The 15,732-nt window shown below is 38.2% G+C and overlaps 2 protein-coding genes across 4 annotated transcripts; one reads left to right on the forward strand and one right to left on the reverse strand.

Annotated features, from left to right (window-relative positions):
* Positions 1-1,864: 1,864 nt before the first annotated feature.
* On the reverse strand, positions 1,865-11,453 carry ABHD13 (abhydrolase domain containing 13). Of its 2 annotated transcripts, XM_031609231.2 has the most exons (3): positions 11,311-11,442; positions 9,803-9,838; positions 1,865-6,010 (listed from the first exon to the last, which is right to left on the reverse strand). In XM_031609231.2, exon 3 carries the CDS (start codon positions 5,973-5,975, stop codon positions 4,962-4,964), a length of 1,014 nt encoding a protein of 337 aa, XP_031465091.1. In that variant the 5' UTR covers positions 5,976-6,010; positions 9,803-9,838; positions 11,311-11,442; the 3' UTR covers positions 1,865-4,961. The 2 variants fall into 2 exon arrangements, with proteins under 2 accessions (XP_031465091.1, XP_089985133.1); XM_090129007.1 differs by lacking the exon at positions 9,803-9,838 and having other exon boundaries at positions 11,311-11,453.
* Positions 11,454-11,494: 41 nt separating this feature from the next.
* On the forward strand, positions 11,495-15,422 carry LIG4 (DNA ligase 4). 2 transcript variants are annotated; one of them, XM_031609230.2, is made up of 2 exons: positions 11,495-11,648; positions 11,887-15,422. In XM_031609230.2, exon 2 carries the CDS (start codon positions 11,904-11,906, stop codon positions 14,640-14,642), a length of 2,739 nt encoding a protein of 912 aa, XP_031465090.1. In that variant the 5' UTR covers positions 11,495-11,648; positions 11,887-11,903; the 3' UTR covers positions 14,643-15,422. The 2 variants fall into 2 exon arrangements, with proteins under 2 accessions (XP_031465090.1, XP_089985116.1); XM_090128990.1 differs by having other exon boundaries at positions 11,498-11,648; positions 11,829-15,422.
* The last annotated feature ends 310 nt before the right edge of the window (positions 15,423-15,732 follow it).

A 15,732-nucleotide genomic window follows, 5' to 3' on the forward strand; every position in this document is an offset into this window, starting at 1 on the left:
TTCTGATGTTCATGGGCCTTTATGAACTTTTAGTATGATTTAAGCAGTCCTTGCAAATTCTGAAGAATTCAAATCCTGTCCTTTTGTCTATATGATAAAAGGGCCTACACACATCTACTAATCAAATCAATATAGCTTGCTTACAAACGAGTAACTTCATGAGGCATTCCAGGATGCAGTTTTTGTTGCTTTTTGTAACCCACCTGCTTGAATTTTCAAATAAAAAAAATCAAGTGCCAGACTTATGTTCTTCAGAATAGCACTGCTTAAGCACGGTTTACCAACAGTTCACAAGGCATCAAACTGCTTTTCACTTGAGAAGGGTATTATTCACATGAAGTAGCCAAATCTGAGTTGCAGTAGATCCTGAGAAAGTAGTAATTGCTTCACCTTGAGTACTCCATGGTAACTATGTGTGTTAACTATAAGCCTGATAGTGGACCACTAACAGATTTAAAAATTGACATTTAAAACATTAACAGAAACGAGTGGTAAAATTAGTCAGAAACACAATGAGAAATATTTCCTAGGCAACATGTTCAGACCAACTCTCAGTTCTCCAGATAAAAAAGAAGTTCTGAAAGGCAAAAGGTGACAAAAAGCCATAGAGGGCTACCATCGGTTTTATTTACTTACTAACGCTTTGTGAAAGCAAGAATGTGACAAAGCTCAGAAATAGACAGTTAATTTATCTTCCCTCCCTAGTTGTAGTAACTTTTCACAAATGTCTCCTCTAACGACATAAATGACTATTTCATGTGCTCTGGTTTGTTATGTTGGCAACTGAGAATGATACCCTGACCAGGCTTACAAAATTACCCTGTACTCATATTGAAGACAGGCCACAAACTAGAACAAGACATCAACAGCACTTTTAATGTATCAATTTATTGCATATGTCAGTACATAAAAATAGAAAAGTGGTTTTTGTAAAATTAATTTTATTGTAAAAACCAGACTAGAATGAGAATGTAAAACTTTGCCACAATTAGCACATATACAATAACATTTATGCTTTGTCTACAAAACTTAAGAATACTTTAATAAGACATTTTTCCATTAACTATACACTAAAGAAAATCAAACAGAGAGCTCATTTATTCAATGACTATTCCTGAATTCAAAACGAGTGTTGTTTAGAACTTGAATATGCTTTCTCTATCTACACTTCTGCAGGATTTGACTCTAAATATACAAGCAGGATGGCATTGTAAATTATTCTCAGTGGGATACACCAGGCTGATCCCACTAGTGCAGGAGGCACTGCCTTTGTATTCGGCAGATGTATCCTTAGGAAAATCACTTGTTATTAACAAAATAAAAATATACTTTTCACTAATTAAATTATGGAATACAAATGGAGGTACGTCTGCATCTTTTTGCAAATAGGAGACCATACCTTGGTATTCAGCCTTGTCTACTTCACTAGAAACATTCAAGGTGACACATGATTAGCTAAGAGATGCTGATATGCATAATCTATATAAATAGTTAAGCCATTTGCCCTTCATCTGAGAGATTGTCCAGAGCCTACCAAATGCATTTGTGCTATATTTCTAATTTTACCTGAGAAATGGACATGAGGGCAGTTTTATCAGTTTACCTTTTTCTTTTATTCCCATCTCAAACCATAGCTTATCTCTGCATTTCACAGTTCAGAAGCAAATACCAGGAATGTAAACTTGGGTCTGCAGGAAGCCTCAAGTATTTCCACTAATTAATACCACACACACAAGGTCTTGTTTTAGACGATTCCTTACAAGGACTCTACAGCTACACTGTTCAGCTCCATCACTCCACCGTTCCTCCTCCACCCCGAACTTTTTTTTTTCCTTTTTTTTTTTTTTAAAAAACAAAGTTCCTCTTATAAAAGGGACAATTCCTTTAATGAACATATTCAATGTGAAAGGCTTTCTTACAAATCCGTGAAAATAAATCAACTTCCTCTTCTCAAACTAGAAACATATATATACATACAACAATCATTTGGAAACATCTATACACAAATGGAGAACTGGTATGGGAAAACATATAATGGAATTAAGTGCAATAAATGCAATAATATCTTAAGAATTTTTGGCAATTTGAAATTATTACTATGATTCTTGCAATGTACTGTCCGAAAATGGCTTTCCACAGCAGATGACCATGAGTTGCCATCATACAGACCACAAAACAAAGCAAGTGCTGTCTTGTCAAGCTACAAGTTTCTTCTTTCTTTTCCCTCAGATCATATTTACAGCATTTGAATATTTGCATAACTACTTTCTCCCTGTCTTCTTTCAGTAGTTTTCATAGCCAACACAATGAAAAACAGAATGATAATAGGCATTCATCTACATGTGGATGTGTCCAATGTGCTAAGCCCATTTTTGCTTCTTCCTTATATGTAAGGTGGAAGAAAATACATTAAGTATGCACATATGATGACTGCATCTTCTTGGTATTTGTAAAACCGGGTATCTTTATGTCCTGCAGACACTATGGTGAAAAGATATGGCTTGATAATAAAAAGTAAGGTTTAAATACAGTGCACTATGAACAACTCCTCTTTACCATAATCCAAGGCCACACACTTGACGTTGACTTAACTGTGGGCCCAAACGAGAATACTTCATTTGTATGGAAATGCCACATAATCCAGAAGGCTGGAAGGATACTGGAGGTGTTTTGGGTTGATGTTTTTGTCTGCCTATCTGATCTGTGCAAAGTGGAGTAGAATCTTCCATTACTTAGGAAATCCACATATAATGAAAAATACAATAGTGTTTAATGGCAAGCTATGACAACTTTCAAAACAACAATTTATCTGCATTTAGTCTTTGAGTAAACTTTTTTTTTTCCTTTTGGCTTTATCACTTGTTTTCAGTAAAAGCAGTACACACCCACTTATTTTTCTTTCTCCCTTATCCCTCTACCTTAATTCAAAAGTATTATGAAATAACTGAAGCAATATATCATGGGTGACAGAAGAACCAGCACTGTTTTTTAAAACATCACAAAAAGGGAATGCTCCTCAGTCCTCCCAAATCAAATGGCACCAAAATCTTTTCTCCCAAAAATCTCTGAAGAAAAGTGACCATTGTACATTTGAGGAGATGGTTTGTCAAGTTCTAAGCTATACTTTGTCTACAATGATTTTACGTCTTCAGGTTCAAAAGTGTCTACACCTTTTTCAACCATTTCTGAACAGATTTTAGTAATAGAAAGACAAAATATACTTACCAGAGTTAGAAGCAAATTCTGGTATGTATGCTTGTTTAAAAAAGAAAAAAAAAGATAGAAAAGATGATATTGAAGTGTTTATAATAAAATAAGTATCATTATTTGTAATTTTGACAGCATACATGTCCACATAATAACTAATTCCATGTAAAAAATTGGAGGCATAACTACTGAAGCACTAGTTCAGGAAAACAGTTTTATTCAAGAAAGGAACTTATGCTCAAGCTTCAAATATTGCGATGCTTTTCTGAATCACAGCATCATGGTGAAAAAATAATTTTATTTAAAAATTTCAACCTGAAGGGAAATAGTACAGGTTTGGTGGAAGATTTTTCCACAGCTCTTCCCATAAAAATGTCTTGAAGAGGCAAACTCTCAGCTGCAGCAGATGAGCAATTCAATCTGTAGAATAATTTATATAACACACCCCGTTAAACTGAACTAATACCATACAACTTTGGAAAGATTACTTGGATAAAGCCAAAACCCAACATCCAGTCAGAATCAGGCTCACTCAGAGCATTGCTGGCTCTGATATGATGAGATACAATCCTAAAATATTTCAGCATAACTAAAGAAAACTCAGTTCTACTGCCAATGCATAGGCTACTTTCACACCATGTGACAGAACTGTAAAAAACAAAAAAAATTGTTTTATAAGCAAGAGAGTGTTAATGTTCTCCAACTAATCTTATACCTGTTAACGTGCTGCTCATTTTTATTACTCTTACTGTAATGTCAGTCTATGTTACTCCCTAACTGTAATCACTTTATTTAGATTTATTTATATCTCCAAAAGAAACAAAGGGCATGAGCATTTAAAACCAAACACAAATGGATAACCTGTGTGATGCTCCCTTCCATCACACTGACCACTCCACCTTAGGAAATCCTACCTCAGGTATATGGGCTGACAACATCAACAGTCTGTCTGTAAGTTACTGATGAGAGAATTAGTTGGACAAGACCTTTAGAAGTCAAATCATGCTGCTCTCTTTTTGAGTGTTAACCTTTATCCTTTATGAAGAAATTGCCTGGGCAAAATCCATCAGCCATCATGTTCAGCCACTCACAACTTGATAATAAAAAGTGGGCCATACTATAATACAAACAGTAAGTTGAAAACAGGATGTCTTTTCCTCTTCAACTGCAGTTTGAAATATATATATGTATGCATAACTGTTTTAAAAAAATAATGAAGGATGGTATACCTGTAAGTATACACTATAATTAATGTTATTGTACATTATTTAGCACATTAAAAGACTTCCCACCTTGCATAATATAAAATTTCAAGGAATAAAACTATCTCATGCATGGCACAATTTAAATAAACTCCAGGAAAAACGACAAATCATTGAGCTAACCATGACTGTCCATAAAGCTCACACATACAGCAGTGAAGCCTCCCATTGTTCTAAACTAATGTATTCTGTACTATTCTTGTAGCAAGTTTTTTTTTTCTTTTAATAGCAACTGTTGTACATATCAAACAAATGGAATAGTTGGACAGATATCAAAAAAGTATGAGAAAGACATAAAATGGTTCATTTACAATGCTGCAAATGTAAAAGTTATCTGGAACATCTTAATAAAGCATCAGACCTTTCAAAGTTTAATTTCACTCTTCAGGCAAGTACAGACATGACATACATTTAAAAATGGGCATTCTTTTACCACTTCTCACAAACCAAGACACAGTGCAGGTACACCCCTACACCAAAGAAGAATATCGGTTATATTATTGTTACATTAGATGATGTTTTTGCCATTTCTTCAGAGGAATGACTTTTTATTACTTCTTTGATGAACTGTTCAAGTGCAGTGAAATATCCCTGGCACTGCCAAGTGTCATTATGAGTTCCATCAGGAAAAATTGCCAATCTCTTAGTCCGAGCTGGGGATAATTCATAAAGTTGCTTCATCATAACTGGTGGAATTAACTGGTCAGACAACCCAGAGATGAAGAGTGAAGGCATTCTGCACTGAGAGACTTTTCTGTAGGACAGAAACTTATTTTTGTAGCACCATAAAGGAAGGTATCTCATTGGAAAGAAAGAAAACAAAGTGCTGGCCATGTGTGGGATGCTAAGAAAGGTGTTCTCAACCATGATAGCAGAAATCCTATGGGAATTTTCAGATGCTAAATGAATAGCTACTGCTCCCCCTAAGGAACGGCCAAAGAGAAAAATTTTTGTTTTATCAAGATCAGACCGAGTCATCACATAGTCTAACACAGCCTCAGAATCTATGTACAAGCCTTCTTCACTTGCTTCTCCTTCACTTTTTCCATACCCTCTATAATCAACTAGGATTAAGTTTACTTTCAGGTTTACTAGCATTAACAAAGCATTTGGCAACCTGTGGCCAATGTTGCCTGCATTCCCATGAAAGTAAATGATGGTTGGAGAATATGCTGCATTGTCCCCCGTGTATCTCAGCAGAATAAGATTGAGAAGAACTCCATCTTTGGTTTTGATGAAGATATTTTCATGTGGTATACCAGTAGGCATAGGAACATAAAGGCGTGATGAAGAGGGCTGTTCAGGAAAGTAAAGCAGCATATCCTGGAATTTATATAATATACCTGCTATTGACACAAATATTAGTAAGAGTAGTATAATGCCTCCATACAAATGGAAAGTTACTATCAAAGGTAAAAGAGAAATACGGCAGAGACCCCAAGACCAGGAAGCCAAAGCTAGTAGCCATCTTTCAACAAAGGTCCAAAGCATCCGTGACTTTTCCATTGTAGCAGTCAGTGATCTTCTACTCCAAGTAAATCCTGTAAAAAATCCAAAAAGAAATATAAATATAAGAGAAAAAGGAATCGCTTTAATCTTCTGAAAGTATGAATGCTTTGTTGTACATCATTACACAAAAGCATAAAATTATATTTGATGGAAAAAAACCCTTCCAATTTTTGGAAAACATTCAGATGTGAGTAACAAGTAGAAAAGCAAACATAAGGAAAAGGCTTTACAATAATCCTAAATCCCAATTACAGTATTTCAACAGGCAGTATCTAACAGTAGCACTAAAAATTAGTTTACTGGAACCACAACCTGCATTTTCCCTCATTCATCCCTGCTGTCCATGGCAGAAAACATACACATCAGTTTGTCAAAGGTTCTCATAAGTAATACTAAAATCCAGGGAACACAAACAAAAACAGCTCTTCGTTCTACACTCCTACTGATTAAGTAATGTGAAGAGGAACAGTAAGCCTATGTACTTCACTCTGCAACCAGTCAAGGCTAACAGCACACATGTAGGGACAGCCATTGTTTAGTAATGGTGTTGCACAACTTTGATCAACGGTGATTACATAGTAACACATCAACCTATCAGAAGAAAGAAACTCCACTACAGCAAGATACCACATTGTGCCTACATTTGTAAAACACATTTTGTTATTTTTTTTCTTAGTTCTGATTTATAATGATAGTTGTATGCTCTCAGGTCTGTAAGCCATACTGAATCTGTAGCTAAATGGCATAATTGTCATCATACAAGACCTCTGAGAACAGTAGTTACCTATGTTATGCTACCCTGATCGATGAAAAGCACAACTGTTGGTAAGTCCAAAAAGAAAAGAGACATCATAAACACACAACGCATAACATGACAGTGATGTCCTAAAACAAAGGATTAAATTCTGTGGATCAGGCTAAAAAAAGGTCACCTCTATAAGCCAGTCTTTGCATTCCCCAGATAAGCATGCAAAAAAGTCCAGGGAAAACTGCAGTCTTTTATGCAAATGATTACAAGTAAATCAGAAATAAATCTGTTACACCTTACGATTTGCACATTTACCAAATGCAATGCGAAAAAGTTTTTATACACTCTATCTACTCCAAACATGTAGAAGTGGGGAAATAAGAAATAGCCTAGAGAACAACTATTCCAACTCAGTTTTCTTATATTATTTATGAATTCATATTCAGTATCCACATTCATGTATGCACAAATGTCTGAAAACTTAAGTTTTACGATCAATTTAGGACAGAGGATATCTGGTATTTCCATTTTTAACAGAACTTTATTTTGTCAGAGGTAAGCTTAGAAAACATGGGTTAGATGAATGGACAGCAAGGTAGATTAAGAACTGGCTGACTGGAGCTCAGTGTTGTGATCAGTGGTACTGAGTCTGGCTGGAAGCCTGTAGCTAGTGGTGTGCCCCAGGGATCTGTTGCATTCAACTTATTCATCAAGGCACATGAAGGCAGAGAGCACACCCTCAGCAAGATTGCTGATACCAAATTGGGTGAAGAGGCAGATACACCACAGAACTGCACTGCCATTCAGACAGACCTGAATAAGATGGAAAGTTGAGGGAAGAAGATCATCATGAAATTCAACAAGGGCATAAGCAGGATCCTATACACTGAAAGGAAGAACTCATGTACTGGTACAGGCTGCAGGCTGACCTAGTGGAATGCAGCTCTGCGGAGAAGGACCTGAGAGTCCTGGTGGAAAGCAAGCTGATCATGAGCCAGAAGTGTGTTTTTGTGGTCAAGGCCAATAAGATCCTGGGGTTCATTAGAAAGAGCATTGCCAGCAGGCTGAGGGAGGTTCCCTTTCCCCTCTGCTCAGCCCTGGTGAGGCCACAATTAGAGTACTGTGTGTAATTCTGGGCTCCCCAGTAAAGGCATGGAGCCCCTACAGCAAGTCCAGAAGAGGGCTACAGAGCTGATTAAAGGGCTGGAGCATCTCTCCTATGAGGAAAGGCTGAGCGAATAAGGCCTATTTTGCCTAGAGAAGACTGAAAGGGATCTTATTAATATGTACAAATATCTTAAGGGAGGGCATCAACAGGATGAGTTTAGGGTGTCTTCCGTGGTGCCTGACAACATGACAAGAGGCAATGGACTCAAACTGAAACACAGGAAATTCCAACTGCACATGAGGAAAAACTTATTTACTTTGAAAGAGACAGAGCATTGGAACGGGCTGTCCACAGAGTTTATGGCATCTCTTACTCTGGAGATATTCAAAACCTGCCTGGATGTGATCTCCTGGACAACGCATTCTAGGTGACCCTGCTTGGTGCACTGGGGATAGACTAGATGATCCCAAACGGTCGTTTGCAACTTTCACCATTCTGTGACAAACATTTCCTACACTGAATTAGAAGACCAAGATTAGTAGCACTGGTAACAACACAATAAAAACACTCCTTCTACACACTTCCTCTTCAATTTTGCTTCATAAGGTAGCAAATTATGCTTTCATAAGGAAGCAAAATTGAATAGGAGGTGTGTAGAAGGAGTGTTTCTTATGAAAGAAAATAGGGCCCCAAAAAGCTTTCTCAACAAGACGTGCCCAAAAGAGGAATAAAAACTACTAATAAAAAAAAAAAGGTTAAAAATGTTACATAAGACAATAAGATATTTTGTAGATGGCTATTCCATCTACGCTAAGGATTGATATTAGGAAATAGGTAAGTTATAAAAACCAGCTGTGAGTACATTAGCTTCATTTCTGAATAGCTTCCTATTTTCATTTCAGTAAGATAATATTACCAAGGTGCTAAACTACTGAAATACTGCTGCTACTTTGCTACTGGAGTAGAAAATATAATGCACCCAACAACTAGAACTCAACGTAATTTTGTATTACCAAAGTGCTATTACTCTTCATTCAACAAAATAACTACTACATTATTAAAATATATATGTGAAACAACAGGATTTCATAAATCAAGCCTTGCTACGAGAAACCAAATTCAACAAATACAGAAGTATACACTCCAAATATGTAACCTACCTTTAGATTTTCTTCAGACTATATAAACAAAGCTCTACTGCTCTTCTCTTAGTCATGAATATGATTAGAATTTTGTTTATCATCTAATTGATTCAAATTTCCTCCTGTCTTTCCGATAAAGCTATATAAGAAAAGCCAGCTTTTGTGAAAGCTTTTTTGATTATGGTTGTAATCTTAAGGAACAAGCAGAAAACAGATTTAAAAAGTTCTTCTATGTTAATGGTTTCTGCTGTAGAACAGAAATGTGGCACAAATCAACATTAAAAACTGTCTGAAATTAAAACACAGCCAGAAGGCTGTTGTGCCTCAAACAATGTATCTTGTTTAAAGACCATTAAAGACCAGTTAGGTTTACAAAGCTACAAATTGTACTGCATCTCAAAACAGAAGTGACATTTGGCAGCCCTGAGTTGCAGTCTTATCTACCTGTCTTCACTGCTGAATCTATAATCCAGGAATTGTTGCCACTGGCAGACTTTTGTGTTTCATCAGATAAGCTACATGTTTCATACTTAAGTAACTACCCAGAACATAAATCAATCATAATAATAAAAACTGTGAGAAAAGATTGTCTTCAAGAGCAAAATGTTTAAATGGTATTCTGCTGTGCTCTAAAGAAAGTCTTAAATGGTTAATATCATTATCAACTAAGTCCATAAGAACTTTTGAACAATTATTCACCCATTCTGAACAGCAGATGAAACTATTCTTGTATTTGCCACAGACTTAGTCATATTTTTGGTCTTTCCCTATGTTTTTACTACTGAAAAAGCTATCTTACACACTAATCACATTATAAAACATTTACCTTTGGATGTGACGATTTTCCGTGCTTCATCTCTGCCTGAAAGACAATTTCATTTGGGAACTTTGAGTAAAATTGCTTTTTTGCGTTACACACAATCAATGATTTTAATTGATTATTTGAAATAAGCTTCAGGAGTGCTGACAGCCAGTACTCCTAGAAGTTATGCACCTGACTCACTAATGAAGCCAAGCACACCATACTCAAGCTTTTGCACAAAAGAGGTGATAAAGTTGAAAACATCATTTTAAAATGTAGTTTGAGAACCAGTCTGAAACATCTTAGACTACATATATATAGGATAAAGCATGTATAGCATATAATAATAAAGTCATAGTAGATCTACAGAGCCTCCAAAACTTAATCTTTAGTCAGAATATGAACACACTTAGAGTTAAGAACAGCAGCATATCTGATCTCTTTAAAGAGCTTCAAAACTGTTAAATTTTAACAATCACTGCAGCACTTAGGATTTCTTATGGCTTTGAAAAGGAGGCTTTTTTTCAGAATACAGAGAGAAATCTGAAGATACCTGTTCTGTCCTACTGTAATTTCATCCTCTACACTCCACCTCCTCCAGACAAGTTTTACACAAGTTTAACATTTACTCATGCTCCTTCCAAAGGCTTCCGTAAGTAGAAATATTGAGTTCTCAACTATCAAAATACAGACCCAGAAAAAGAACTAGTCCAGAAAAAAAGACCTACAAGAAGTTTAATAGCAATGGGAAAACTGCACTCTCAGTTCTAAAAATCTTACCGATTAACTCTCTCAGAAACAAAGCAGCTACTCCTACCTGAGCCAAAAGTAGAGCGCACACAATGCAGCATCAGATACTTAAGGGCTGTTTTCTGGAAACAGAAAGCCACTTTTCCTAATAGAGCACACTTCCATAGCTCTGCATGAAGCTGCGCATGCCCATGATTGAAAATGTTATTTTCTTAATCTCCATTATGCTCTTCACTCATGCATAGCTGACAAATCCTCATGATTCTTACAAGTATAGCCCAAGTTATGATGACACTGTGTTAAGAAAACAAATGCAACAGCAAAAACGAGGGCTGTTACTGTCTTAGAGCCTTGGCATTCTAGTGAGTACGGACTCTTGAAACATGCTACTTCTATTTTTACAGTCTCCTCAGTCTTTTCCATCTATTCCCATGACACAGTAAGGAGAAAGAAGCTGTCATCTCTTGCCCTGCCTTCTTCAAACACCCCCGCGCATAGGGGCTCCGTCACATAGAAACTAATGAGGCCCGGAGCGGGGGGGGGGAGGGGGAAGGGGAAACACTTCGCAGCCTCCGTTATCCCGGGGCCGGGAGGAAGACACACGAAAGAGCTTCTCAGAGCCACTGGGACAGACGCCCGCGGTCGGCCGAGCGGAGCCGCGTCCACCCACAGAACAGCCGCCGGCTTCCAGCGCGCCCGCGGCCTCCCGCGGCGGAGGCCCGGATGGCCCCGCCGCCCGCGCCAACCTCCCAGCGGGGCAGACAGGAAGGGACCAGACCCACCCGCCTCATCGTCCCGCGTTGACCGCCGCCGGCGGAGCCTCAGCCGAGCGCGGGCCCAAAGCGCAACTTCAACTCCGTTCCTCCCAAGCCAGGAAGGCAACGGCCGTAACTCCCGCTTCCGGGTCAGGCAGTGTCCACTTCCGCTTCCGGGTCACGCCGCAGCCGCTGCTTCTCCTTCCGTTTTCTTCTTTCTTTCAGGCAGCAGCGCTCTTTGCGCAGGCTCAGCGCGGTAGTGGCGCTACCGCCCTGCCTCCCCCCTTCCGGAGTAGGGAGTGAGGGGAGGGGGGAGGGGAAAGCCTGAGCACAGCGGTCCTGAGCTTTGCGCTTCTCGATTTTGTGTAAGTTTTTGGGGCCGGCGGCTCGCGGCGGTTCCTTTCCGTCTCACCCAGCCCTCTTCTCCTCCGCCTCTGCTCTCGAGAGGGGCGGGCGGGCAATGGTGTGATGTTGGCAGTGGGCCTGCCTGCAGCAGGGGGATGTACTGAGGGGTACATCCTGTATTTATTTTATTTTCTTTCCAGATGGAATAATATGCTGGCATCTCCTTCCTTTACAAACGTTTGTATTTTTCTGGTTTAGAGAAAAAACCTACCCGGATGGCTTCTGCACCGGCCTCACAGCTTTCTCCTAAAAGAACAGTGGCCTCGCACGTGCCTTTTGCAGACCTGTGTTCCACCCTGGAGCGAATACAGACGTGTAAATCCCGGCCAGAGAAAACCAAGTACTTCAAGGATTTCTTAGATTCCTGGAGGAGATTCCACAGTGCTCTCCATCAAAAAGAGAAAGATGTCACCGATTCTTTTTATCCTGCTATGCGGCTTATTCTTCCGCAGCTGGAAAGGGAGAGGATGGCGTATGGAATTAAGGAAACCATGCTTGCAAAGCTTTACATTGAGCTGCTTAACTTACCAAAAGATGGAAAGGATGCTGTCAAGCTTTTAAATTACAGGACGCCCACTGGTTCACGTGGAGATGCTGGAGACTTTGCAATGATTGCATACTTTGTGTTAAAACCCCGAAGCCCTAAGCAAGGCAGGTTGACTGTAGAGCAGGTCAATGAACTGCTGGATGCCATTGCAAACAACAATGCTACTAAAAACAAGGGACTGGTAAAGAAGAGCCTTCTTCAGTTAATTACCCAAAGCACAGCACTCGAGCAAAAGTGGCTCATCCGGATGATTATAAAGGATCTAAAACTTGGTGTTAGTCAACAAACTATATTTTCAATTTTTCATCCTGATGCTGCTGAATTACACAATGTAACAACAGATTTGGAAAAAGTTTGTAGGCAGCTGCATGACCCCTCTGTCTCACTTAGCGATGTTTCTATCATGTTATTTTCTGCCTTTAAACCAATGCTCGCTGCTATTGCTGATGTCCAGCAAATTGAGAAGCAGATGAATAACCAGGTATTCTACATAGAAACTAAACTGGATGGTGAACGTATGCAGATGCACAAAGATGGTGATGTATATAAATATTTTTCCAGAAACGGGTTTGACTATACTCAGCAGTTTGGTGCTTCCCCCCTTGATGGCTCATTAACACCATTTATTCATAATGTATTTAAAAGTGACATACAAAATTGCATTCTTGATGGTGAAATGATGGCTTACAATCCTGAAACACAAACCTTTATGCAAAAAGGAAACAAATTTGACATCAAAAGAATGGTAGAGGACTCTGATCTGCAGACCTGCTTCTGTGTGTTTGATGTATTAATGATAAATGATCAGAAGTTGGGTCATGAATCCCTGAGCAAAAGATACAAGATCTTAAGTAATGTATTTACCCCAGTAACAGGCAGGATACATGTTGTACATAAAAAAAGTGCCAGCACAAGAAAAGAAGTAATTGATGCTTTAAATGAAGCAATAGATAACAGAGAGGAAGGGATTATGATAAAAGATCCCATGTCCACCTACAAGCCTGACAAACGTGGGGAAGGCTGGTTAAAAATCAAGCCGGAATATGTCAATGGGCTGATGGATGAGCTAGATCTTCTTATTGTTGGTGGCTACTGGGGAAAAGGCTCACGTGGTGGGATGATGTCTCATTTTCTGTGTGCTATTGCAGAGACTCCAGCTCCAAATGAAAAACCTACTGCTTTCCACTCTCTTTGTCGTATTGGCTCTGGCTACACTATGAAGGAATTATATGATCTGGGTTTGAAACTGGCTAAACATTGGAAGCCTTACAATAGGAAGGACCCTCCCTGTAACATTTTGTGTGGCACTGAAAAACCTGAAATGTACATTGAGCCTTGCAACTCTGTCATAGTTCAGGTCAAGGCAGCTGAGATTGTTGACAGTGATATGTACAAAACTGACTGTACTTTGAGATTCCCCCGAATTGAAAAAATAAGAGAGGACAAAGAATGGTATGAATGCATGACTTTGGACATGCTAAAACATCTTAGAAGCAGAGCAGAAGGGAAGCTGGCATCCAAGCACCTATATATTGATGAATATGATGAGCCACACGAGAAGAAAAGGAGAACTGTACCAAAGGTGAAGAAGGTAATTGGAATAGCTGAGCAGTTTAAAGCTCCTGATCTTTCTAATGTCAACAAAGTTTCCAGTGTGTTTGAGGATGTAGAATTTTGTGTTATGACAGGAACAGGAAAGTACTCCAAGTCTGAACTGGAAAGCAAAATAGCTGAATGTGGTGGCAGTGTGGTACAGAACCCTGGACCTGATACTTACTGTGTCATTGTAGGAGCTGAGAATGTCAGAGTTAAAAACATCATTGCTTCCAACAAATATGATGTGGTGAAAGCAGAGTGGCTTCTTCAGTGTTTTCAGTCCAAAATGCTGGTACCTTGGCAGCCAGCCTTTATGATTCACATGTCTCCTGACACAAGAGAACATTTTGCTCGTGAGTATGATTGCTATGGAGACAGCTACACAGCAGATACAGATGTTGCACAACTCAAGGAAGTGTTCTCAAGAGTGAAGAATAGTAAGAAGTTGCCTTTGGACTTGATTGCTGAGTTAGAAGAACGGTATTCATGGAACAGCTGTCAACTGTGTATATTCAGAGGAAGCACTATTTATGTGGACTATTACACTATTATTAACAAGCCCAGTACCAAAATCCATGGCACAAGACTATCAGTTAGAGCTTTGGAGCTCCGTTTTTACGGTGCAAAAGTAGTTACTCTTCTTGAGGAAGGTGTGTCCCATGTTGTTATAGGAGAAGATCATTCCCGGGTAAAAGAGGTGAAAGCTCTCAGGAGAACGTTTGGGAAAAAATTTAAAATTGTATCTGAGCTGTGGGTAACAGAGTCAATTAAGGAAGGAGCCCCAAAGAATGAAAATCAGTTCTTAATTTAAAGTGGTTTTTAACCTTAGATTAAAAGTAATTTTGTGGTCACAATTGAACTGGATATTACGAGCTTGTTTTAAATTTTCTTTGTGTTTTAAACATATGGCTGAAGAATAACACTATTTCTGGAATTGAAGGAAGGCTTGTAGCTATACTGTCGTGGCAGCAAGAGAATGCAGAGCTATGCTGGTGAGAGTGAAAAAGCCACAAGATAAGTAATGTAAGCCTTTTACTTCAACACCAGCTCTCAGAAGAGATCTAATCTTTTAGATAAGAGAATTCCTAGCTATTAGCAATGCTTGCCTCTGTTGCTCAAGATGGAGACAATAACTATCTCATGGAAATTTTACTATTTATTTATCAATTGATGATGAAATTCATATTTTTTTAAAAAGAATATATGTATGTATGGTGCATAACTGAGTAATTTATAAGCTTTCTTTGTGCTGTTTTACTTTGTTTACATTGGTTTTAGTATTAAGTTCTATGCAACCTCAGTAGCACTTTGGTTTTAGGATATTGCATTGATCCAATGTTCCTTTCTATAAACACTGTAAAACAGAACTCAAACTTCAGATTGAGGTGCTAATAAATTAATACTTACCTATATATCTAAACTACAAATTAATTACTTAACTGTAATTATATCTTTTTCCATTACAGTTCAAGTTAAACTGTCAACCATGATGTAACCAGGCTTTTACACTTTATCTTTCAAAAAAGTTTCATGTGCTTTTTCAGTAATGTGCAATGAATTTCCAGATATTTACTTGAATGTATATATTTTTAATAAAATATGTTTTAAGTCTGCCTGCTTATTTATTTATTTGTTTTTAAGTGAGAAATAACTCTTGAAAAATATGAAGTACTAGTAATGTTTTTCCTTTTCTTCCAAAGCTATGCAAGGCTGTGGAATCTAAATCTAATAATTTCTCAGCAAGCTTCATAGTCTTCCTACTGACTCCCACAGCATATTAACAGCAAGTTTCTTTTTCACAAAAACAAATTTAAAAATATCCTGTGGGTTCAGTATGCTGGTTTAGTTCATGTCTCATTTTGTGTTTTGCCTCACTTGTAATTAGGGCTAGAAATTAGTTT

This window comes from Phasianus colchicus, chromosome 1 (genome assembly GCF_987193195.1).
Source record: "Phasianus colchicus chromosome 1, bPhaCol1.hap1.1, whole genome shotgun sequence".
NCBI classification, from domain to species: domain Eukaryota; kingdom Metazoa; phylum Chordata; class Aves; order Galliformes; family Phasianidae; genus Phasianus; species Phasianus colchicus.

Excerpts from the sequence above, each read along its gene's own strand:
- ABHD13 (XM_090129007.1), bottom strand. The coding sequence starts at position 5,975 with ATGGAAAAGTCACGGATGCTTTGGACCTTTGTTGAAAGATGGCTACTA.
- LIG4 (XM_031609230.2), top strand. The coding sequence starts at position 11,904 with ATGGCTTCTGCACCGGCCTCACAGCTTTCTCCTAAAAGAACAGTGGCC.